General features: G+C 39.8%; 1 protein-coding gene across 1 annotated transcript in view; it reads left to right on the top strand.

Annotated features, from left to right (window-relative positions):
• The first annotated feature begins 678 nt into the window (after window positions 1-678).
• LOC133988325 (rap1 GTPase-activating protein 1-like) overlaps window positions 679-26,803 on the top strand; it is a 41,475-nt gene continuing 15,350 nt past the window's right edge. The window contains exons 1-3 of the mRNA XM_062427950.1: window positions 679-775; window positions 11,138-11,173; window positions 22,939-23,032. Of these exons, the coding sequence (XP_062283934.1) occupies window positions 732-775; window positions 11,138-11,173; window positions 22,939-23,032 (174 nt within the window). The 5' untranslated portion in view covers window positions 679-731. The remainder of the gene's footprint in view (window positions 776-11,137; window positions 11,174-22,938; window positions 23,033-26,803) is intronic.

Here is a 26,803-nt window from a genome sequence, read left to right as displayed (position 1 = left end):
ATCAACTACAGTATGCAGGAGTGACTCTGTGAGGACATTTGTGAAGAATGATGAGGTGTTTGTCTGATGTCTGCGCATTGTTTGACCAGCTGTCTTCCAGTGAAGGGAAGAGGCAGAACCAGTGCTGCAAGACAAACTTATAAGCAAACTCTCAGAATGCTAAGAACTCCTCTGTGTTTTGCCTGTAGCTGTTTTAAAAAAAAATGCTCAATGATAATTTAATGAGCTGAGACTCGTGTCGGTGCTGTGTGATTTTTTTTTTTAACGATAAACTTGAAATAAAAAACACCTGCCAGTGGGTTCTCTGGGATCTTGGTGTATGACAGAGAGAGAGAGATAGAGAGAGAGAGAGAGAGAGAGAGAGAGAGAGAGAGAGAGAGAGAAAGAGAGGATGTAGCCTGTACGTGAGAAAGACTGCCACTACACTTCTGGTTCCCTGGGAGACTGGCATGGTCAGCAGCCCCCTCCCCCTTCCTCCCTCATCCTCCCCTCATCCTCTTGCCGTTTCTCCCCTTGTTTGTGAAGGAGGCGTGTGAGCAAGGAAGAGGCAGGGCATGTTAGCTGAGGCTGGGGGAGTGGAACTCAGACAGCAGGCAAAGCATACAAGCAGACACACACATTCACATACACACACACACACACACACACACATGCTCAGTCAGCGTAAGTGACACAAGTGCTGGCTCCGTTCAGCACTGAGTTGACTGACTCACAGCTATCCATTAGCCAGCATGCCGCAGAGAAAGAGGAGTTTCACTTTTGGAGCCTATGGAGGGTAAGAATGAAAATCCTAATAATTTGTAGAACTAAACCTCCTCATAACAGACTGTTCACATATCTATGATAGGGAGTACCTGTGTTTGTTTATCTGTGTCTGTCTCCTCGTTTGATGACTGTGCAGATTTTGTGTCTGTGTTTGTGTCTGCATGTTTGTGTCATCTGCACTGGAATGCCATATTTATTAAGATCTTATTCTGCATTTTTGTTGCTTTTCATTATGCTGTAAATGATACCTGATAATGCTGATGTTGCTGCGTGATGATGAATCATTAAGGGTTACATTTTGTTATTCTGAGGTACCAAGAAGTAGAAGCTTAAACAAAATTACAGGGAGGTATTAATGGGTTAATAACATGGGACACTAGAAACATTTACATGTATGTTTTTCTCATATATATACGAAAAACACACAAAAATGCCATTTCATGGTTTGTTTAGGTGTGTGTTTGTGTGAGTGCACATGCATGTGTGTGTATGCTATGCATTGATGTGCATTCTGATTGTGATTTTAAATGCTCCCTTGTGATAAAATTCATTATTTGAACAAAAGAAAGTGCTGTGTCAGTGTGTGGGCACTCATGTCCCCAGTATATTTGTATACTTTATAGATTGACAGGAGACGTACAGTCAACAGAGTTTTAATGGTCAAAAGGTGAACAGGTGTTTTAATGCATCTGCATGCCTTTCTGCCTTTACTCTAGGATGCCGTTTTCCCTGTTTTTTCACAACTTTAAGGGAGTTTTAAGAGTTTAAGAGTAGAGGATGTTGTATTGCTGTACCATACTTCAAAACTAGCGACGACAGCTAGGCTGAACTTTGCCGCAATATTTACATAGTGCCCACATTTGGAATTGCAGGTCTAGTTATGCTATCAGACAAATAAATCATTCTGGCTTCAAACTAAACTTAAATTGTAATACGAACAACGGTAAAACTATGAAAAACTAAATATTACTGTTAACTAACATGCTCACAATGACAAGCAAACACAGTAGTCACTGAAGTTATTACTCAATCTGAGGAGACCATAAATATCTGTATCAAATTTCATGGTGTAGCAAGAGGTGTAGCAAGAGGCAAAGTCAGATGGGAACAATTCATGTTTACAAAATTCGCTGTTGAACCATGCACTGTAGATGTTGAGATATTTCACTGGTTCCGGGCCATTAAGATATCTGCATCACATTTCATGGCAATCCATCCAATAGTTGCTGTAATATTTTACTCTGCTTTTTCCATTCCTAGAACAACACAGCTACCGTTGCTAAAAGTTAACATCTCACACAATCAAAAACCAAGATTTTCATAACTTAACTATTAGGTCCAATGCATATTTAGCTATTATTTTCATGCCAATGTGTGTTGGCTGCTGACCACATGGAGTCAGAAAGACTCCAATATGGTACAAAGTGCATACAGAAGCAAGAGAACTTCATTAACTCTTTATTTCATAGGTCTGCAATTACCTGATAATTTAATTGAAAGTTTCCTGCAAAGAATATGTAACGTGGTTCTAATTACAGGGGGTTTAATTGCTACACTTATTAATACATTTCAATTAATTGCTCCTGTAACCTCGAGAGTCTCTTTGAACAGCAGGTTAGCTAAATGTGGCAAAAATGTGAAATTAAGCATATAATATTGATATATAATCACATTTATTAACATTAACATATAATTCAACATGAAGAATAAACATTCCAATAATAAATCAATTATTAACAAATACTTAAAATGTTGATTAATGTAGCTTTTCATTCAAAGAACTTCTTATTTTCCATGCACCAAAAAAAAGGAAAAAGGTAATTTAAATACAAGCCAAAACTTTCGAGCATTTCTATTAATCGTAACAAATGGGCCGCCATATTTAGATCAATCATCCATCGCTTTTTTTATCCATTTATTGGAGCCATTGAACAACTGAGAGTTGAAGACTTTTGGGGGAAGCAGATCAGCTCTATATACAACTTCTGTTTACTATTTAGCAGCACCCTTGAATGCCATTGCACATTTCGATAGGTCACTCTAATTGCTCACATCAGTGGGTGATCTCTAATACACTCTGCCCCCCGCATCCCATTGGCATTCACTGAAGGGAACGCAGCCCCTCTGTTCTCTGCAGACTGGTCTTTGACGCAGCATGCTCTATAATTTTGACATCAACTAATAGTGGAGTGTTAGGTTTTTGTTTTACATTCGATAGATTGTGGCCCTTCCTTTTTCTTATAACAATGGCAGACTACTTTTGCTTTTACTGGATACTATAATTTGGTAGCAGAATTGTTCCCATGCTTAGTTTGAGGTCCAACATGATGTTGCAACTCTTAGCTTTCATATCCTCTTATTGTCAAGTCTCCAAGTATTCCTTCTATTGGTAAGTTTTATATTTCTTTCTGATCTTAGGCGCCTGTTGTTTGTTACATGAGACTGCAACTACTACAGTACATGTGCTGTATCTCCGTTTGTCTGTTTTCCTCATAAACTCTTATGAAATAAACATAGAGCTATAACCTTGGTTCTAAATGAACTGTACAATCTCCCAGTTGCCTCTGGGACACGGCCTTCAGGCAACATGAACAATGATGCTGTATGTTGTAATGTCTGGACGAAAGAGTGGGAGAATGTTCAAAAACAACCAAGAAGAAAGGCCCATATTGTTTGGAAATCTGAGTAAGCCAGAATTGTAGTTGGTATTCTCTGGTCAGCTGATCTGAAAATGTCATTTCAATGAGTCTTTTTGGAAAAGGTGTTTCGTAGTGTTAAACGGAGTACCTGGTTTATAATAACATGTCAACATGTTTAAGCTCTCAACTTTACAAAGAATCACCAGTAAATTATTTTCACATTGTTTGTTTAGTTCCTGGCTCCAAATAAAAGGCATATGAGCTGTGAATTTTTAAGATTTAAAGGTGTACTTTGATGAAAACCTTTGTTTATTTTTACACCTAGCACTGTTTGGAAAAAGAAAGGTTTCTGTCTCAGTTAAATTTTTGATGAGCTAGTGTCAGAGACTTATTGTACTGAATATTGTATCACAGACAACAAGAAGACAGCACAGAGAGGGTCTTTTTGTTTGACAGAAGCAAATGTTTGCATGACAAAAGATGATTAGCCTGCAAGACAGGCTTACTTGTGAACAGGAAGCCATTCAAGTACCTTTCCAAGGGCAGTGGCAAAACAAACAGGAGATGTAGGGCAACTAGAGGGCTCTTCATTGCCTACTCAGTCAGTCCACCTTGCATATTTACTTTGACATTCACATTCATATTCACAAGCCATCCGTGGAAGAGAATGGGGAGGGGCAGGCGCTGTGTGAGCTGCAGTAATTATCTAATGCTCACCAGGTTATTTATTTGTGCTCTGATAAGAATTTAAACATGAAGGACTTTTTGTTATGGTTTCGTTGTTTCTCTGTGCCCCCATTAGACCAGATTGGCCCGTTTCAAACAGGTGTGCTGCAGTCATTGAAACAGTAACAATAATAAATAACTGAATGCAAAACAAAACCAAAAATAGAGCGATAGATGCTGTTGCACAATAAAGATGTTTATCGGTATACGCACCTACAGAGCAATGGTGGAAGAAGTTCCCAGGTGGTTTACTCATGATTAAAAGCACCAATGCAACAATGCAAACATATTATATTACAATTAAAAGTCCTGCAGTCAAAATCCCACTTACATCATCAAAAAATATACATAATTCAAGCACACAAAATAGTCATTATTCAATAAAACTGTTAAGACGTGCATCTCCTGCGGGCTGTGTGGACTCTGATGTGTTAAGATGGGTGCCAAAAGGTTCCGCGATGCACACACACTGCTGACGCTTCCTGTGTGACCAGGGGCTTAAGGTGGACATCTCAAAAACCAAGAGTCTGATATTCGGCTCCAACCATGCTCTAAGGACAGGACCTGTGTGTCTCTTTGCAAGGGTTAGCTGTGGAGCAGGTTAAAGTGTCCAACTTGTTTTGAGTCACATTTGGGGGAATACTTTGATGGTCAATTCACATTATTAATGAATAATGGCATTTCCATCACCAGAAGGTGCGAATACTTTTTTTAACAGAGATAACAATTGAACAAGTAACACAATCTTTAGTCTTATCCCACCTCAGTTACTGCCCAGCAATCTGGTCTAGTGCTTCAAAACAAGAGCTTAATGAGCTCCATCCAGTTCTCTCAAAACAGAGCTGCCCGCCTTGCTCTTCACTGCTCAATGAGGGACAGTGTGGAAGGGATGTATGACAGGCTGTCATCGATGAGGGGGGAAGACCTACAGCCTGGTCGAGTATATAAGAAAACATTTATGCCTTAAGAAAAACTTCATACTTATATTCACAATGATTATGGCATTATTATGACACCAGACATGACACTTTGTTATTTTTATCTAAATCCAATGATTTTAAAGAAAACTGTAGGCCGATGTCAAAGTGGAACAAACTACCCAACACATTTAACCCAGATTACCAGTGAAATAAGATTAAAAAAGAAATTAAAAACAGCAATTATTCAGAAGGTTGTATGTGTAGGTTGATTATATTTTTTGTTGCTAACTTAGGTAATGCTTCACTGTGCACTAGTAGTATTATATATATATTAGCTTACTGACTCCATTATTTGCTCTAATCATTTTCTGAGAACTATTTCTTTTCTCTTATTCGTATTTCATTTTGTTTTGATGATATTGCCGTAATGTGTCCATAATGTGATGTTTGAATGTCTTCCTGCAGACCCTAGGAAGAATAGTTGTTACCATGGTAATAACTTGTGGGGATCCTGAATAAATAAAGTAAACTATAAAAAGTTTACTATAAAATCTAGTGAAATCTCACGAGTAACTGAAGCTGTTATATATCATGTAGAAGAATAAACAGTACAATATTTCCCTCTCAAACATAGAACAGTAGCAGTATAGAGTTTAATTGAAACCTCAAAATTTTACATAATTACAGTACTTGGGTGTGAATATTCTTAGTTACTTTCCACAGAGTCCTTACAGTGCATATTTTCAACCTGTTTCAACCTCTAAAGCATCTAATCGGTTCACCTTCTTTTCTTCCATCCCTCCATCTCTATACTAGCTATTTCCCAAAAATGTTTACATCTTCACATTAGCTGCCAGATCACAAACAAGCAGGTCGCAATGAGTCACTAAACTCACAATGTGAACAATTCCTGAATATACATTACAGACAAAGCCCTCCACAGGGTGGCTGGTGAAAATCTTTTAATGTGATGCAGCTGAACAATTTGCAGCAGATCATCTGTTGGATGAAAGTAATAACAGGAACCAGGGAATGAAACTCCAAAGACTTTCACAATTAGAAGCTACAAATCTGTTATCTGAACAAGTATTTTGAAAGTGGCGCCTCCATGGCCACACATGTTCAGTTTACCGCGATGTTCACATGAGGGCAGGCACCGTAATATCTTAAAATCAAATGAGATAGTCACACCCCACCACATGCTGCTAAACAGTGTGTGATAACATTACAGCTCAAAATGACAAAAATCTTAACAAAGTCTACACATAAACAAAGAAAAAAAAAGAAAAATGAAAAAATGAAACTATGTTAGTTATGCGCTGTCATAAGACAAAACACGAAAAACATGTCATGTGTCTCTTTTTTTTTATCGATGTGATTGACATTGAAGTGCCTACTAACACTCAGCATAACTGTGGTACCAGTGTGTGTGTGTGTGTGTGTGTGTGTTTCACATACACTGTGTGCTACTGTACTGTAGCTAAATGAGAACATTCAGCCACTTCACGCCCACATCTCAGTCAATGGGCTCATTCAGTCTGTGCCGGGGAGAGATACAGTATACAGTCTAGATTTGGTCACTTTCTGTATTGTTTGTCAATGTGTGTCTCTTTGTGTATCTATTTTTGACCGTTTCTATTCTCACACGGTGTGAATGACGAACTGCAGAGTCAAAAAAAAGAAAACGTCCGTGTGTAGGTGGTAATGTGAGAAAGGCCTAATTCAGGACAAACTGAATAGGCTCACATGTTTTCATGTCACAACTACACAACATGTCCTAACTAAAAATTTGCATGATTGAGCTTTAGCGCTTTAGTCTAAATTTAGCTTTCTCAGTCAGGCTGCTTGTCCACAAGATGAACTTTGGGAACTTAAGTGTGGCTTGATGTTATAGTATATTTTTGCTTACAACTATAGCTGAGTAAATCAAAGCTATATTCATTAATGGAAATGTTTTCAGTTTGGAGCACAGCCTGTGTGACCTTTTCACTCCTGTTTTGGGTCTGGAGTATTAAGCTTTAACCCTTACATACTGTTCAGGGTCTAATTTCACCCATTTTTTTACATAGGAGAGAAGGAAAAAAAAACATTAAAAACTTTTCTTTAAGCCAGAAATTTGGCAACGTGTCTTCATGTGACTCAGCATATACAAAAATGGAAATATTTTACAACTTTCTAAAAATTTCTTAGTGCAGTGATACACAAAATTACACACACAATTATGTATAGAGAGTAATTATGAGGGGATATTGAGAAAAGCCTGAATATGAACAGTATGTAAGGGTTAAAGTGAACTGTGACATCAGGTTTTCACCAGCGTGTTCTGAACTTCTGCTGTGTGAGCTGTAAAAAGTTACGTTACGGATTTATTGTCACTGTAGGGAAGAGGAATCAAACACATTCATATGATTGTAATGACCTTTTCCTTTTTTTGACATATATAAAACATCTTCTCCATAATGATTATTAGTGTTAGAGGGTTATTTTCCAGTGTCTTTACATTATTTCAGTGTTTTATGGATGAGAAATGATCCAGTACAAAAGTGATCGCCAGACCTCTTAAAATGATTTGGTTAGACATGTGTTTGTCTCCATGAGGATTATCCTAAATATTGAGTTCTTCTTATATTACAGATATAGAATTAGCCCTCAAGAACATGTCGCCGCAGCAGATTGGTTGCTGGACAACAAACTTGTTTGCTTTAAGCTGGATTTCCTCCGAGTTGACTCTTCAGGCTTGTCTGGTGACCTACTTGCCATAAGCAGTGTTGCTGACTTGATATATAACGCAGGCCTCAGCTAATTTTTGAGGTAAAACATTTTCAAAAGTTTAGCAGGGAAGAAGAAAATTAAGAGCTGCACTTACAGTCAGATTAAGTTGAATGAACCAATTGTCAAGTGTCACGGCTGCTGACACCATGTTGGCGCACGGTTTCTGAGACCTGCCTTGAGTTCGCTTATCCCTCGCTGATGTCTGTTTCCATGGAAACCAGCTTGTGGTTTATACCACGATGAGAGCGTGGAGGAAGCATGAAAAACAATTTGCCAGCATTTGGCTAGCACTTGCTGAGCCTGAGCTGTAATTCCTCTCTGTGCCATGTTGCATTCCCAAATGCATTGGTCTTTTTTTGTTAGTTTTTTAAAATAAAAACTAAGCAACACGCACTGCTTTCACTGTGAGATTTGAATGTGCAAATATGACTCATAGCCCACAATTGCATTAGCACAGGCAAATATTTTATAGCCTACTTTTGTCCACTCCAACCGTTGTTCTCTCGGAGAGGGACAGAATAGTCTTTGTCCTCCTATTAGGCTAAAGAGTTTCGCGTCTTGCTTGTCAGCTCTTCTGCTTCTTCGTTATCTGTTTGCTGTCCTACTCAGTCCAGGTTATCTTTTCTTTTCTCATGAAATGTATCTCTCAAGGATGAGTTTTGTACTTCTTTGATGGGGAAATTGCTATCTGATTGATTGTTAGTTGAATTTGATTAATTATTTCGATTAATTATATTTTCCGTAAAGAGAAAACAAACATCTTGATCTGATCTCTTTTTTAATATCTTCTTACATCAATTCTTTAATAAATCATCATTCTGCATTTCAAGCAAATCCCCAGCTGACACACTTCTTCACAAGATTTTCGGATACATTGGGGAATGTAAAGTGACTGACAGGAATGAAGACAAGCAGCTTTTCCTCCAGCTTCTTCTTTAGCTTATGGCATGGTGTCAGACAAGCAAAATATTTGTATGTAGGCACATGTTTTCATGAGCTTAACACAAGAAGAGAACATGTTCATTTTCATAATATAAACAAGCCTTTGACAGATTTATCCCTCCTCTGTCCCAGTATGTTGATGAGAGACCTCAGCGCTTGGGTGTCATATTCTGTTTTGTAGCTAAGGGAATTTTATTGCAAATTTCCTGTATTGGTTTTGGTATTTCAGTTTGGAGCCTTTATCCAATAATCTGGACACACCCTGGTTGATTTCATTTTATGGGAACTCCATGAAACCTGAGTATGGGTGAGCAACACAGGATGAGGTTTAGAAAATGTTATTCTTAGTGATGCAGCACATATGAAAACAGCTTTCCACTCATCACACTCCGCTTCGCAACAGCACAGCCGACAGCCCATAAGTATTTGGGCGCTCTCCCAAGGACCAGTATGCATTCCACTTAAGATGGATCACTGATTTATCAGCACACACGTGTCTGTGAGGCTCTGTGAAATCAACACTGATGGTAGATTTGAGCTAGAACAGCGCCACACCAAAAAAAACATGTCATAGTAGTGTAGTGTCATAACATGTCACATGAAGACCTGGCATTGAAAATGAGTGATCTTCTGCACTTGGAGGATTCAGACAACCTACTGTAATAACATGAGTTTGCTGATTCTTGACTCCACAGTACAGTGAGCAAACAAACTTCCCTGGGTATGTTTCCTCTCACTAACACAGTTTTCTCAGAAATAGGAAGCTTCAAGCTTTCATTTATCTTTTGAGATTTTCTAACAACAAAAGAAGAAGTGCAAACTTTTCGACTTTTGGTCTTAACGTTACCCCTATTTCTCGGAATCAATGAAACTTTTATGAATGAAAACAGCAGTTCCTCCTATAGCCTGACTCTTGAGCATGTTTGTCTTTTATACCCATGTTTCTGATTCAGATAGAGTTACTTCTCTTTCCAGAATCGTTAGTTAGATCCTTTGGGTTTTGCTGTGTCATGCAAACTAATCCAGTCCAGGAAAAGATGAGAAGAGGTCTGAACTCTGGTGGCTCTACTGGGAGACACGTGGTGGGCAGCAATTAGAGACCCAGCTGTAGCTTTAAGGATGAAGCCGATCATACAGTCATAGGGGACAGAGTCAACAGAAAGAAGAGAAACCCAACATAAAATCAACCTTACAGCTTGGGGACATTTGATTTGTGTATTTCCTTTTCTCTTGTTGGATGCTGTATCATCCTGAGAATTTCTGAGGGGTCGATAAACAGCACTGGAGGCAGCTGCGGGAGACCTGACAAACATACTAAACATTCCATTTTCCCTCTGTCACCACTACCAGCTATCACAAGAGACAGGCCTGCAGTCATGAGTAATTCACTGGGCCATAGTGCACAATGTTATCAGTAAATGGCATCCTCCTTGTTGCCAGTATTCTCACATAATGTGCTGCATCCCAAGAGAAGGTGTGTGTTTATGATTGTGATATATTCTGATTAGAAGCAGTCTGTGGAGAAAAAAAAGCTCTATGAGGATAGATATCATGATATATTGAGTTTCCGTTGATGAGTAAAGTGTGAGCCAAGTTTTTCACCTGTGAGGTTGCTGTTTCTTCTTTACTCACAGTGCCATCTATTGGCAAAGAGCGGACTTTCATCTGAGTTCTCGTCTGAGGAGTACTAAGCACTGTATCCGCTTGTTATTGTTTCCAGTTATTACTGCTCAAATCTGTTTATCCAGAGAGACTTAAAGACAGATGATAGTTTATTCTTGACTGGCAGTGAGTAATGAGCCTCGTAGTGTGGATTCAAACCAGGACAAGATTCATTTTGTCTCAGGAAACACTAGGGTAGTAATCATCCTTTCATCTTTTGGACTGCTACTTCAACAGATGGCAGGAGTTATTTCAGGGTAACCCTGCCCACGACATATCCAACCTCTTTCAGTTCAGTGGAGATTTTGCAAGTGGAAAGGACTGTCCTCTATTCATCTGCACTTTTCCCCACACTTTGACAAATTAGTCAGCTTAAATTTGCGAGATATTATTACTGAGAGTAAGATTCAGTCATATGGCACCTGATGGTCATGTATTACAATTTTTTAGGAATTTCTTGTATTATATGAATATTTATAATATGATATTGTATTTTTTGTAATCTTAGGACTTAGCTGATGTTATATCCCCTGCTTTCATAAACTTTGAAGCTGATTTTTGACAATTTTCTCCTAAATGTAGTTGTTTCTGACAGATATGAGCAATATCCAAAGACAATTGGAGTATTATAAAATTACTGTTAACTTGTAGGTATAAAAATATTAAATTAGTGCTGTTTTTAATTACTATATTGTTGTGTATTTTTTTCAGAGTGGATAAAACTTTCTCCAAGGCAAGAAGCATTTGGTGAGTTGTTCTGCTTTTATTTCTCTTTTTTTCTCATTAAAGCTGGTAAATGATGACATGACATCACTTTAAGGGAAATTAAAATGAATTATCTGATAAATTGGTCATTTTGGCAGTTTTTCCATCACATTATGTAAAGCTTGTAACTCTCTGGAGTGCTGTTCAATGCCACTGAGTCAGGCTGGCCTTGTAGGTTTTTAAATGTGTGAATCAGTCCACTGAGTAGAGCGTAAGTAAGATGAATGAAGCAGTAAAAGGTAGAGCAGATGGGCTGCAGTGGAGAAACAGATACTCGGTCTGGTCTTATTGCCTGCCTCTCTGCAGTGCTGGCAAGGTGGGAGTGCTGCTGTGTGTGTGTGGCACGTGTAGGCAGGCAGGGAGAAGAGCATACACACCTCCTGCCACTGCGGATAGACAACTCCATTTCTGAAATCCTTAGTTATGGTGGCACGCGTGTCTGGCCCTCAACACCCTCTGTCTGACTGCAGCAGGTTAAACAGTGCCTCGCCGCAGTATCATCACTCCTTCCCTCTGGAATACAAATACAGGAGGATCTCTCTTAACAGCTAGGCCTGCATTACTCAGCCTATTTGCAGAGACTGCAGTGTGGCCATTCGGTTAGCACTGCATGAGACTCACAGAGGGACTGCACCACACGGCACAGAAGAGGAGGAGAGGAACTGGAGCAAAATAAAAATGAAGAGGAGAATCAATTAACAAGACGAGACAAAAGACTTGTGGACGTGAAGAGGAGGAAGAAGGAAAAAGGAAGTGAGTGGATGAGGTGACGTGACAGGAAGAAAAAGAAGAGAACAGTAAAATGTCATGTCTGCAGCTCTTTCCACAACAACAAAGAAACATTAAGAGCTCAGCAGACTTGGTCCTGTCAGCCATATTCGTTTGGCAGAGTTATGGAGGAATTCAACAAACTCTGCTTGATACATTTGGAGGATCCTTTCCACTGTGTTAATAGGACTTGAATTATTATACATAACCATCAGTGTTCATGCCCAGCAGGACACATCCATTTCTGCACAACAAAACCTGTCGTGCAACGATGAAGTAACAGTGAAACTGGCATCAGATATTCCACAAACAGCTGCTTTTAGGGAAGATGCTGTGTAAAGCCTAAGGACAAAGGTTAGATAAAAGATAGAAAAAAACCTTGAACAAACTGGGGGAGCCAAAGTCAAAATCTTCCTCCAGGTAATGTATGTTGCACAGGATGTGACTGGAAATTAGAGCAGTGAGCTGAATCCTCTGGCAACAAAACTTTAATAGCATAACCCTGCAAAATGCCATGCTCACCTTTCCGAATTGGAAGGCCAAGAAAATTCTGGTGAGTTTCTTTTTAACCTGCCTGGAGATTGTTTTGATAATAACTGCATGACTGAATACCCAATCAACTGGTAAATAAGATTTCATCTTACCTGAGTGATGCATGTGTTCCTCTAAAGCATTTGTGCCATGTCAGTCTTCAAAAAACTAATCAGTGAAATTGACGTGTGTCTTTATGAAGTCAGTAACATACTAATAATCACCTAGATATTTCATCAGCCCGCTGTTAGATTGATATTCTCCCTTATCATATAGAGGTAATATGTTCCCAGAACATTGGGTTTGTACTCAGTAAGTGATGATGCCTAATCTGTTATGTATTTAATGTCAGGAAATGTTTGGTTTTGATCCATTTGACTCTTATAGTTGATTAAACGTTAAATGACCATCTTCCATCTGGTCATTGTGGGTCATACACAATAAACAGATGATCCTCAAGCCCCGTCTCTAGTCTCTCCGGGGGAGGCCTGTAATTGGTTGTAATCCTGTCTTGCTAAGCTCCCCTGATGGGAGGAAATGGGAGAGGAGGGTTAGTGTGGATAATGGCTATACTGAGATGTTGTATAAGAGCCTTTCTCTTTCTCTCTTACACACACACACACACACACACACATATACATACATACATCCAGACACAAAGTGCACTCTGCCTCTCTGTCCCTTGAGCATGATGGATTATTGGAGCAGGCGGTCCATTGTATAACTCCCTACCCATTCTTTAAAACAACTTGGCCACTGATCCCACTGTCTTATCCATGCCTCAGCTCACCTGACCTTCGTGCAGGACAGATCTGCACTTTTTAACCACCCATGGGGGTTACCTTTGCTAGCAAGGAAGATTTCAAGCTTGACGTTAAAGAACCTGTATTTCTGTATTTTAAATGCAGTAAAAAACAAAAACTCTGATAACCTTTTCTCTAAGATATTAGACATTTGTCGCTTTCTAAATATGCAGTGTATCCTCGAGCTGTGATGACCACTGTGTTGTCCTCTGTGTGCTGTGTTTGCTGCACCACTGGGAACACAGAGGACTTTTTAATTTGGTTATGTTGCTTTAATTCTTTTTTAAAAACTTTTATACACTTATGAAACGGCCCCGCACACATCTTCCACACTTGCACATCACACTACTGATTATACTGACATCTGCAACCCATATTATAAATATTTAGCTCATTTGGTTTAATTTGAGCCAATTAATGATCTTTTGTTACTCCTGTAACATTGTGTCTCTCCAAAGAGCTGAGTCATAACACACCAAAGACTTAAATCTGAGCAGCATAGTACAGTAATGGTATGGTTGAGTAGGTTTTAGTTGCCCTGACCTCTGCCCTCCAGTGGTAAAAAGTTGAGAACACGTATAGTGCAAATTCATTCTGCAAAAGCAACATTTATTAATACAAATAATCATAACACTAATAATAATAACAACAGTGTCCCCAAGTCGCATAACATGGCATTGTCAGAGTCTCTAGAAATGTTTCCTCAAGTGGCAGATATCTATTTTTTTTCCTCTCAGTGGGAAATGGCATCCCAAAAAACAGATTATTTTAACACTTCCGAATGACCTTGCTATTTATTCCACATTGTGTGATGTGATTCCTCATTCTATATTTTATGATACTTTATAAATTCTGGGTCTTTTTCATTGTTCTTGTCCTCTTTCCGCCCATAAACACTTAAGAGGTGTCACAGCAAACACTCCTCTGTTTGTGTTCACTGATTTCCCATGAGATGTCACTCTGCATCATCCTCCGTCTGCCTTCCTCGCACATGCGCTCACCGCAGCATCGGTGCACTGCGAAGCCAGGCCGGGTGTCAGTTTGCTTGTGCACGCTCATCTGTGTATGTCAAGCTGAGTTGTATGGAACGGCGGACATAGTGGGAGAGCGAACTGTCAAGCCCGATCAGACTAGACTGTCTTTCTGTGAGTCTCCTGCTGTCTGACCAAATATAGCACCAAAGTGACAAGCTCGCCTCTGGTTCTACCCGACTCCATAATCCAAATCCTAGCATGTCATCCACCACCCAGCACCAGCACAAGATGTCTTAAGAAAAAAAAAAAAAAACACACACACACACACACACACACACACACACACACACACACACACACACACACACACACACACACACACACACACACACACACACACACACACACACACACACACATAAAGCTCAGATGACAACAAGCTGTTGAAGGTTAAGACGGGCACCAGGAAGCTTAGACAGGACATTTCCCTTTCACTTTATTTGATCCTTGGGGGCTTTTCAGTGGCAAACTTGTTCTATCAGCTTTTTTAGAGTTCAGGTCTTTTCAGTTCAACTGTGGTGTCTTCTGTTTTAGAAGACAAGGATTCAGGTGTTGGAGTCTTTCTATCACGTGTTTGTAGATGGGGTTTATCCCTGAGTGTATATGAAGAGGTGGTATTATCCTCCGTGCTGCCTGTTTATTGACAATTCTCATGCAGAGGGTGCTGTAGTAAGCCAGCGGAAATAAGAGGCCCACTCCAGGACTTTCTATTTCCCTGCTTTCCTCTTGTTTTTTCTCTCTCACAGGGGAGAAAATTCATGCAAGATCAAAATATTTGCACAAATCAGCTGAGATCTTTTTGCTGTGGTTGTTCTTGTTTTGATTGACAGGAAGCATGTGCACTTGCTACATCAATCTGAGTGAGGTATAATACAACTGAATACAGTAGTAGCTCTTATATCATACACAAAAGAGCACAAAATGATACCGAGATGACCTTCTGCTGTTGAAAAGGCACATCTGCATGACCGTGATTCCCCCTGAGGGGTGTGTTTCCAAGGAAATCTGGACAGTGACATTGTGAGAGATAAGCAAGCTGTAAATCAGTACCTATTGGTAGAATGAACATGCTTTATTCAAAAACACCTGCTGTACCTGGCCTTTGAATGCATACTGAATGTGACCAGCTGTTGGGGGAGGTGTGGGCTCAAGACAATCCATCAAGGTGTCTCCTCACACATCAGATCCCACCGAGATTTTATTATTTATAATTTCTAGCATGTAGCAATAAATCATACACCATTTTGTTCAACTATTTTTCTATTCTTGCCATGAATACAGTAGTATAGCATTAAAAATGTGTTTCTGTTCTACTTTCTTGATAAGAACCAAACAGGATTTCGATATCTGACTGTTTGTATAAAAGGTCTTTCAGAAGTACAGTTCCCAGGGGAACAAACTAATTCTCAGGCTTATTGAATTTGGTCCAATATTTGCTTTAGTCAGATTGCTGCAGATATAACTCTTACAGTTAGAGGACAAGTGGACCTCTGGAGATTGTGCATTTTCCAAAACAGAGTTGGGGAAAGTCACGAAGTATGTCTTTGTTACTTCCTTCTTTTATGTAAAGCTGACTTTGAAGCTGAATATCATGTAAAATTAGATTACAAATTACACATATTTATATTGCTGGACTCCCACCACAATTAAACTTTTTTTTATTATCATCGTATCTGGAAAGATTGCCTCTTAGGTTCAAAGTGCAGCCAAATACACAGAAGACACAAGTAACAGCTCAGAGAAATGGTTTCACACAAGGGACAATCATCTTCCCATTTGTTTGAGTGCTTGTCTGAGTGCTTCAGTCAGTGTGAGCGGGTTGGGAAGGATGGCCTTGAAAACAGGGCAATTCCAGGGTCTATTTGTGTGGTAATTCATAGCACGTGTTCCTTATACCCCTGGCTGTTGGAGGACTGATGGTGGGCAAGGCAGCAGGTGTTGCTATTTCATGATGAATTTGGAAAAATCTACAAGGGTGGCCGGCTCCTAATATCAGAGCACTTCAGTGTCATCATCGTAATATATGATGACACGGGGGAAACAAGATCACTGGGCAGCACAGCTGAATGTGTTGGTGTCTGAATACTACTGATTTTGGTGATATCCTCAGTGTTCCTGATTGACTTGTGCCACAAATGTAACATTATTTTGGCTTTTAGTGAGCTGGTTCAATACAACCATTAGATGGATTGTCATGAAATCATTTTTCCCTGCAGGATGAACTAATGACCTCAGTCATCTACTGACTTTTAATCCTCAATACCTGCAAAATAATGACATTACAGCCTCAGCTGTACTTTGTTTTTAGAGCTAATAACCAAATATTAGCATGCTCACCTGCTAAAGTAAGATGATGACCATCACACCTGCTAAACAGAATGAGGTTAGTATTTACGTCAAAGCACCACCATGCCTTAACACAACATCACAGAGCTGCTAAGATGGCTGCAGACTCAGTAAATTATGTCTACTATGCTAGTTATCACAGGCCTGAATCTTTGACTCTTGCAGGCATGGTAGTGGCTTTGTGCACAAAGCCCAGTAAAGATCAGGGCAGGAAAAGGAAATGAAACATGAACATGCTTACCTTACATATCTGTTTTAAGGTACTGCGAGCCATTACCCAGTTCAGAACCAGGCATTTAAAAAAATTCAGCATGATTATTGAACCAGTCACAATCACTGTCACAGTGGGGTTCAGGTGTACCGCAGAGAAATCCTGGTGGGGATGTAAAGTTTCTTCAAAATTTGGGAAGCAGTTGGCGCTCCTACTTTGCCTTGCAAACAAACCAGGGCCTTGATTAAACACAGCTGATTTGTTTAGAGTGACTGGAGGTGGGTTTTAGCAAATCTAAAACCAGCATGAGAACGTGCAGACCTCCTACATCTACAATTTTGCTGCAGGAAGAGTAAGATTGACTTGTGTCTTTCTTCACAGATTATAACACAAGGTAGTTACTATCAAGATATTTCTATTACTCTATCCATAAATGCAAATACAGCAAAATGCTAAGTGAAAACAACGAGAAAGGCACAGTTTGTGATATTTGGGGAAAACTTCTGTATTTGTAAGAAGTGACAGAGGAAGTACCTCAGATAACCTTGGATTAATATAATATTTCTACAATTATGACTTCTTTCTTGTAGCAAAATTTGCTGCAATAATGCATTTGTGTTCCGTCATTAGATATATTATGATTTCAATGCTGCTTTGTAGCCGACTTTTGCGGCTCAGTGCTGTTTTCACTTCCCCACCCCCCATCCCGTTCTCCCCCTTGAGGTCGACCAACGCTAATTAAATCTCAACCTGTGAGAGACACTCAATGGTTATGCATAAATAACCATTCATTCATATTTCAGAGCAGCAGCCACACTGCCTTCTATAGACGTCTGACGTGTTGCTGGTGTATAATGTGTCTGTGACGAGGAGACCTAAACCTTTAACTGTCTTTGTAGGTCACTGGCTGTGACCAGCCAGCTACACACACATTATACAGATTACATAGCTTGTCTCTTGTCAAGCATAGCAATATGAGTTTGAATCAAACGTATTAATGAACCTTTACAAACATACAGACATAGTTGCTGATTCTTGATTGGGCTCTACCCTTTTTGGGGGGAATTATAGGATCAAGCAAGCTTCAGCCATTATTTGAGCTGGTGTCTCAAAGGATATTGTGATCCAATTCACTTGACTTGGCTGAGAAATTGCTAAAAAGAAGAGAGTGGGGAAAAACTGAAAGTGAGAGAGGCTGAGAGAGGGTGGGAGGAGATTTCAGGACACAATTCCCTGAGGATCAGGGAAGGGGGCAGGGGAGGGGAGTGACCACAGGCCATTTCACCAGGCTAATGGGATGGGAATCCCTGGCAGTGGGGCCAGTCGGAAGGGATTTAGTGTGTGATTTTGCAGAGGACCTTGGAGCTGGGTGGATACTATCAATTTAAAACCGAATATCTTCCTCTGTATCAGATAAAAATACATTTCTGTGTGGCTCAGGATTTTCTTTTTTGTTGTGCGATTATTATTTTGCCATACAAGAGTATTGAGTTCTCAGTGAGGCCCCATGCTGTCATTCTAAATGCATTCGGCTTTGATAGGTTCCAGCTGCAATGATCCGTGTTAAAACGCCACTCGGTGCTAATCAGATTTTAAGCATGACATTTAAGCAAAATCTGCCTGCTTTTTTTTATCTGGTAATGTGTTTTTATCTATAAGCACCACTGACAAAGTCCTTACAGACAACGTTTTCAATTTTTAACCGAAAACCTCATTTCTGGATGCTGAAGTTTTCCAAAAGTAAAAAATATTATATAAAATCTGCTCAGGTGTTTATGAAAGAGAAATAGAGATTATCATCCCACAACAGCAGGACATCTCAACAAATTACTGCTAATCTGGACATTGTTAAAATGTTGCTCAATGATATAATGCAGTTTTTTTTTTTTTTACTAGTAAGCTTTGGGCAGTGAGAGGATTATTTCTTTTGTTTATAACAATACACAGCTGTTAAGTATGAGGACTGTGCTGTAATCCCTTGTTATCTCTTCAAGTGTAACACTTTCAGCACACATAAAACACTATTCACACACACATACACGGATACTCACCTATACTTTGCTCTTAGGGTCCATACTTGGTCATTGAGAAGTTTTCTAAAGAAAGGAATGATGACTTTAGATTTTCATTACATTAGCGTATTATTTACTGTGAACTTAGCAGGAAAAGGCACTGTTGGTGACATTAGTCACAGGTCTGCTGGGAACTGCGGATGGCAGCTTAGTGGAGGAAACACACATGTTCAGTGGGGATTGAATGAGACTCATTACAGTAATTAAAAACCTTTCCGCACATGCCATCTCATCCTGCACAATGAGCATTAAGGAGGCTGCAATGCCTGCTCACGTTTGGGAGCTTCATGTTGGACATAATCACCTTGTAGCTAAGTCATATCATTATGAACATGAATGTGTATGTGGGTGTGTTTTTTCCACATGTGGCTAATGTGGTTGCCACAGCAACAGCCCTAGCTGGCTTAGGAGGCACTGTGGGTACCCCCTTTACCCTAATAGGGGGAAGGGGGGGCGTGAACTACTTCACCCCTCACATCATTATTACTTCTTTCCAGACCAAAGGTTTTAATTTCAAATAAATTAAGAAACCTAAAGTAAGATTTATATGTTCACAAACATCTTTATTATTATAACAATAAAAAAAAGTGGTTCATATCAATAGCCTATGTCATGCATGCTCATATCAATCTTGAAACCTTTATACAATCTTTTAATAAAAAGTTCTAAATCAAAGGTAATTAGGCCTACTTGAACTAGACACCAATTCTGAGTGAATGCTGACTATTCCATATAGGCCTAGTCATATGTCTCAGAAATAAATTGCGTTTAGAACATGAGGCCAAACGAAAATAGAAAAATTGGCACATGCAGTCAGCTTAGCTGGTGCATGAAACCCTCAGCATATGTTGTATTAAACTTTATTAACGTGGGTCAACAGATTTTCTTGCTATGTTGCTAAGGAGCCCTTCTTGGCTCAAGATGATGCAAACTGCACATGCCTGACTATGTGTTTACATGAGGTGCTTTTGAGCAGGAGACATGCAGGCGTATCATTTCTGACAGGCTACATTCTTTTTAGGAAATATAAAAGACTGAAATGAAAGTCAGACCAATTTAAGCACAAAATCTTTATTTTAAAAACAAGTCTCTGAGGGCTTTGAGGGGGATAAAGAAGGTGGTGGTGGTTTAGAGTTGTACCAGATTATGCGAGTGCGCTGGAGAGCAGACAAAGGGGTGGAGATGGAGGAAGTGACAACTGAAGTGTGTGTGAGTGAGTGGGAGGAGAGAGAGAGAGAGAGGGAGGAGAATCAGCGGCAGAGAGCAGAGAGGATGCTCGGTCTGCCGGGGGTGTGCGACAGTCTTTAAGGGGTGAGAGTGAGTTGAGGCCGGCAGGTGAACAACTGATGTAAATCAGCAAGTGAGCTGAGTGGAGCTGGAGAGAGAGAGACGAGTCAACAAAGAGAGAGAGAGAGAGAGAGAGAGAGAGAGAGAGAGAGAGAGAGAGAGAGAGAGAGAGAGAGAGAGAGAGAGATAGAGAGAGAGAGAGAGAGAGAGAGAGAGAGAGAGAGAGAGAGAGAGAGAGAGAGAGAAAACTGTGTGTGTAGAGAGGGAGAGAGGGGGAGTGAGAGTGAGACGCTTAACTGGAGGAGAAGCATAGACAGTGAGTCATCTGCCCGGGTGCTGGTCGCTGTCAGGACTTCCCAGGGAGCGCCCAGCTTACAGCTGCCACCGTGTGAGTAAGTTTGCTCCGCTCTGCGCAGGACATCAGGTCGTCCTGATGACATACTGTGACTTCTTCACACGGCTGATTTCTCCGGTGCACCGCACCAGCTGGGCTTTGTTATGTAATTTGTTGTGGTGTTGGGATGAAGCGTGGCTTAGTGCTGCAAACTGATCTGCAGGAGGACTTACGTTGTAACGCTACACAGAGTGGGGCAGGTGTGTGTGAACGGCTTTGTAATGCGTGCGGAACAACATACTTGTTTTTTATGGAGGTGTTCGTAATACACTGGACGGAGCGTTTTGTCTGTAACTTGTACCCTTATGTGTATTTTCATTGATACTTATGCTAGTGTAAACTATAAATGGGTTGTCTTGTCACCAATGAATGACAAGCATGTATTGGCACATATTTAGACGTTAGAAGTTGTGGTCAGGTCAACATATGAGTGTTAACCCTTATCTGAAAAAAAAAAGATATATATAGTATCTAACTTTCACACCCACTGTTAGATATGAAACCAAATGTGTGAAGAAATGTGTGTGTGTGTGTGTGTGTGTGTGTGTGTGTGTGTGTGTGTGTGTGTGTGTGTGTGTGTGTGTGTGTGTGTGTGTGTGTGTGTGTGTGTGTGTGTGTGTGTGTGTGCCCGCCCTGCATCTATATCTATTGTGCATCAATTCTAATTAAGAGTTCAGGACAGCTGATGCCATAACATATCCTGCTCTCTCATGGCAGAGCTGCTGGAGCTGCTCGACTCACCTCGTTCATGTTTATTGAGCTCAGTCTCGCTAAGAAAAAAAGCTCCTGCTCAGTTTTGTTCTCATATTCATTTGAATGATTCAGGACTTTCCTTGATTGTCGATTCACTCGTTGTGTAATAGCAGGAGATGCTGTATGTTAATCATTCATGTTGTCTTTTCTTCACATAGATTTGAATCGCAGTATGCTTTGTGAATGTGAAATAAGATTTCCAGCTTGGTCACTGTTCCTCTTGAGGAGCTGTTCGTCTTATCTAGATCCTCCGTGCCAGATCCACAGAGCTCCATAGATTCTCTAATTTAACTAAATACTGTCAGCTCACCCTGCTGCACTATCTACTTGAAAAATGATACGTTTTTGAGTTGTCCATTTTATCTTATGAGGTATTGAATGCATTGAATATGTCTCTGCATGTGGAGCTTTTAGAGTAGACAGCACCTTGTAGATACAAATAAATGATATACTGCATATTTCATTGTGGCTCACAGACACCAACATACATTTTTCACCCTGCAGTATCACAGCCTCGTGACCATTTTCAAGTCCACTTTCAAACCGATCGACCACTTTGTGTGTTTGAAATAGATTGAATTAATCAAACAAATTGAAAGCTTACTGTGCAAACCAACCAGCTGTCCGTGTCAATAGGGCACCATATTCAGCAGGGGTATTGATCAGTGTTCCTGTGGGAATAAAGCCGTCATGGTAGAGATATTGAGTTTAAGGGATGCGTGACAGTAGTATTGCTCACTTTTGCATTAGCAATGTGTTACTCTCCTGGGTTAGAGAAGAGAGATGCTCTGTTTGACTCAATGTGAAACTATGAGTATTGTGTCCCTCGATCCCTGAAGTGTTTGAGAATAGCAGCTTATGCACTAAAAGAAGCGAAGGAACTGCACAGGGGAATGTGATTTGATATCTTTGGGGAATGATGGTTGTTTTTAGTTGTAACAGTAAACAAAATCATGCATGAACTTATTACAAAATGTCAGACACATTTAGTTTGCTCCATCTAAAGGGGAATCCTGCATCTAGACTTAACATTAATAAATGCAGGGATTAGGAAACAGGTTAGAGAAAACAGATTGTTCTCAGTGAGAGAGGATCACTACAGTTCTTGAATTGATTCATAGAGGCCTTAATCTAAAATGCAATTCATATTCTCTTCTTTTTACATTGTGATTGGATATCTTACTTTTTCTTGTAACGCATGTCAGATTTAATGAAAACATTCTGCCTTCACAACATGAATAATAGAAATGTTACCGTTTAAAAAAGCTTACTGTATGCGTCACATTAGAGACACATAAACAACAAAGGCTGGATCTATAACACAGAAGATAAGTGAAAAAAATCATTTTAATAACAAGAAAACCTCCCTCTCTGTGCTTTAAGCCAGTGCACTGGCCACCAGACCACCAATCCATAAAAAAGCTTTCTGTTGTTAAATAAGACCAAAACATTTCCCGAGGCAACCTTACCTTTTGTTGTCCTCTTGCTCGATCTCAGACTGAGTGACCTTTTCTGACTAAGTGTTCTCTTACATTTGTCTGACTGTAGGAAACAAGATGGGAGTGACCCCCGAATTTCTTCCACACTAGAGCCCCAGCTGTTCCAGCCTACGCTCCCATACAGCACCTCGCCATTCCACAAGGTAGGAGGAGAATGGGACCCCCTGACCTTATCTGATAGACCTCTGTGTGACCTTTCCTTCTGTGATCTTTGTTAGGTGTCTCATCTCTCTACACCTGCTTCTATCTGAACACACTTGCTCGGTGCTCTGTCTATATTTAATCTCCCATGACAGAATTTGTTACTTTGATTTTCTTGTCTCTTTTTGTTTAACTTGTGTAATTAGAGTGCACAGAACTTGGTGTCATGGGATCATTATGTTTGCCTGATTCAATTATGAGACATCTATTTTCAGCGGGAAATTGTCAGTTTGTCAAACCAAACCAAGCCTAACAAGTCTGATTTCATAGTCTGATTTCAAAGCAGATAAAACACAGCCTGTCTGAGCAATTGTTATTTTCAAAACAAAAGTTGAACTTCTTTTCTTTTTTATAGAGTTGTTTTTATACTGTACTAAGTTACAAGCCAATTTTACTTCAGCATTAGTTAAAAGTGGTCAACAATGTTTGCAGGCTTTGAATTTTGGTAAGCTAAAATTATTTCAGCTCTCCCAAAAGCCTTGGTGTCTGAAAAAAAGCTGCTCTTCCAGTATGTGTGTAGTTTACTGCATGACCAGAGAGAATGAGTTATATTTGACCTTAGACTTGCACTGAAGACAAAGAGGTGACACATCAGGAAAGAAGCTCTGTAACTTTTTCTCGGAATAACAGGGTCTGTGTACTAAATCAATTCTTAATGACTACAAGACTTTCAACATTTATGAATTCACTTGAAGCTTCATCTATTATTCTTTGTTTCAGAGAAAATGAAATGAAGAAAGACTGCTGTGCAGAATATAAATTGCTGAGAGTGAAAATTATTTAGGAGGAAATCATTTCAATACATCTATTTAGACAGTCACAGTACCTTTCAGATTCATCCCATGATTGCTGTCAGATTCTTCATGCCTACCTCTTGGCACGTCTTTTCATTATAAATGAGTGATTGATGTAAAAAACCTGCCAGGGATATTTTGGGAACTTAGAAAGTGAACGTAGCTGAGCTGTGCAGTGATTAAAAGTGGATACAATCAAGCTCATGTCGCATTGGTTTCATAAGGTCCCTCACACTTTGGATGGGGCTTACACTTGCAGCAATCTGACTTGATCTGAGAAGAGCGGAGGGAAGGGGAAGAGAAAGGGATTAAAGGAGATTTTGGATTGGGTTGTTAAACAGTCATTCCTGATCCCTACTGCACACACCATCTGTAGGTGCCTGAGACTCACTGCTTACAAGTAATCAGACATAGAAAAGGGATTTTTAGAGAAGTTCTGTGTCTCCACAGATTTGCAAGCCAAACAAAAAGGCACTGTTGAAGGTATATTTCACTTGACTTAAATAATAGTGCATTATGGGTTTGTCATCGGACATCCTCCACTCAGCACTTAAAATAGTCATATTTAAACTGTAACACCCTTTTATGCAACTTCCTTGGTAATGTGGTGATATGGTAATGTGATGTACTGTATCACTTTAATCAGAGTCCCGTGAAAGCCAGGTCAATCTGCAATTAACCCCACCAGGTCTTATGGTCACTGCTTAATTCATACTGCACTGTTTGCTGCATAGTTCCTCATTAAAAACGAATTAAAAACAAAGCATCTATATCTATTTCTAAGATGCTATAGTCCTACACTTAACCAAATAGGTTTAATAACACACTCTAAGCAACCACTTTACAGTCATGGAAAGCTGGGATATGGTCCAGGGTTTGTAGACAGTGTAGTGTTGCCTCACTAATAGATTTTAATGGATGTCAACATGTTTTTTTATGTCTTGTTTGCTATCAGACCTGTAGATGAACTACAACCTGCTTTTCTCAGAATTATTACCAATGAGGCTGAATTCCTTTAATCCTCAAAAAATTTGGATGACAGTTGAGACCCTAAAACAACCTTAAATTAGCTGGAACCAAAATGCAGAACCAAGAACCAGGCGTACATCAAAGAAAAAGACAAAATAAGTCCCTGGATCCAGCTGATATTCTTCAGTCTTGTGGAGCTGGCACAAGTTTTAATGAGCTCTGCGAGGATGGCAGAGTTGCACCTGACAAGCCTGGAGGAGAGAGGAAGTCTTGTGCATTTAATTTGCTTCTTGTCATAATGACAATCCTATTAGCTCTCATAATGAAAGGTCCCAGCTCTAACACCTGCACTCTATGCTAGCCTGACTCCCTGCAGATCCCACCATTTCTTCCTCTCTGGTCTGCAAAGGGTTTTTTCTGCTAAAATTAGATTTTTTTTTCCTTTAAAGGTTTCTGTTCATTTCTGTTTCCACTGCGGTTTGCATGTTTATCTAGAGTCCTTTTTTAGTATGTCTCTTATATTCTATCCATCTCCTTATTTCTCATTCAATTTCTCATCCTGTATTTTGGGACTGCCCATGCAGCTTTGTGAGCAGGAGATTGTTGAAAGACTTTTTTATGAGAGTATAAAAGTTAGCCTCCACCTGTCATCTGAAGTAAAGATAGCGTGTTGGTGATAAAGACAGAAGTTGATGATAGATGGTTTGGATTTTTTTTCTGCAATGCTACAGAGAGAGAGTGATAAAGAAAGATCAGCAGACGACTAGACACCTGTAGCTTGAGTCAGATGATTACTACTGCGTTTGAATGCAACCTGAGATGTAGTCTTGCCGATAATCTTCTATGCTTTGAGCACACACACTGGGAGAGCCTACGGATCTCCAACATTGTCTGATGCAACACATTGTCACTCGTGGTGGCTGTTAACAGGGATGCAGCTTTACCTCGGGTGTCACAGTGGGACAGTCATCTTTCTGCCATTTGACAAAAGTCACAGCAGGTGCAAAGTGAGTTTAATCCAAACCTGTTGAAGTCAGTAAAGTTGAAACCTCTTGTGAAGCTGCTGGACACCGGTTTTGAGGAAAGTTAAAAATGGCAGTCATGGCAACCACTGCAGTGCTTCAAGGGTGACAAAGACACACTGGAAGAAATCAGCCATGTCAGTGGCTTTACTTAAGGAACATACTGAATACACAGCATCACTGGTTGGCAAACTACAGTGAATTTGGCAGCATTTTCAGCAGAGACTTTGATACCTGCCGATCCAAATCAAGATTAGAGTTGTTATTCTGAAACACGGCAGTTCATATTGCTCATTTATTGAATTGATGAGCTCAATAAAATTTTAGATGCTCTATTATCAGGTGTTTATTTTGGTGTAATGAAATGTAACAGTATAAGATATAGTCAGACCTACCCATGCACTGTACACATGTCATGACATACAGATTTATGGCTTTTGTGGTTTTTGTTTAAGTCTACAGATAATGTGTAGCTCAACACTGCAGCTGTTCTGGTTCTAATCTCTGGTTAATGTTGTAGAAGCAGGGGTTATTTACTTTCAGGGTTTGCTTCAGACTATTGTTTGCACATGGTGGAGGACTTTACTCGTACTAGCACCGACAGCTAAAACACAATTGCTCTGTACACAAACTGTTTGACAATGTCAGGCTATACCTGCTGAGCCTACCAACCTTCACTTGACTTCTTCAGTGTGACACTTCCATGGACTAATTTAGCCTTTTCTGCAGAAGTTGGGAGAGTCGTCATGGTCAACTGAACTACTGAATAACAAACTGTGTTTTATATGTGAAAATTTGAAGGACAATACTCCAGCAGCTGTGGCTGGACTCTTAAGAATTCAGTCAGTGCAACAAGGAGAAGCCTGTTAGTCACAAATAACGTTAGTAATGTTATTAGTGTGACAAACCGCAAGAGAGAGGCATGAGA

This window comes from Scomber scombrus, chromosome 10, assembly GCF_963691925.1.
Source record: "Scomber scombrus chromosome 10, fScoSco1.1, whole genome shotgun sequence".
Classification (NCBI taxonomy): Eukaryota; Metazoa; Chordata; class Actinopteri; order Scombriformes; family Scombridae; genus Scomber; species Scomber scombrus.
This window is presented reverse-complemented; position numbering and strand designations above follow the sequence as displayed.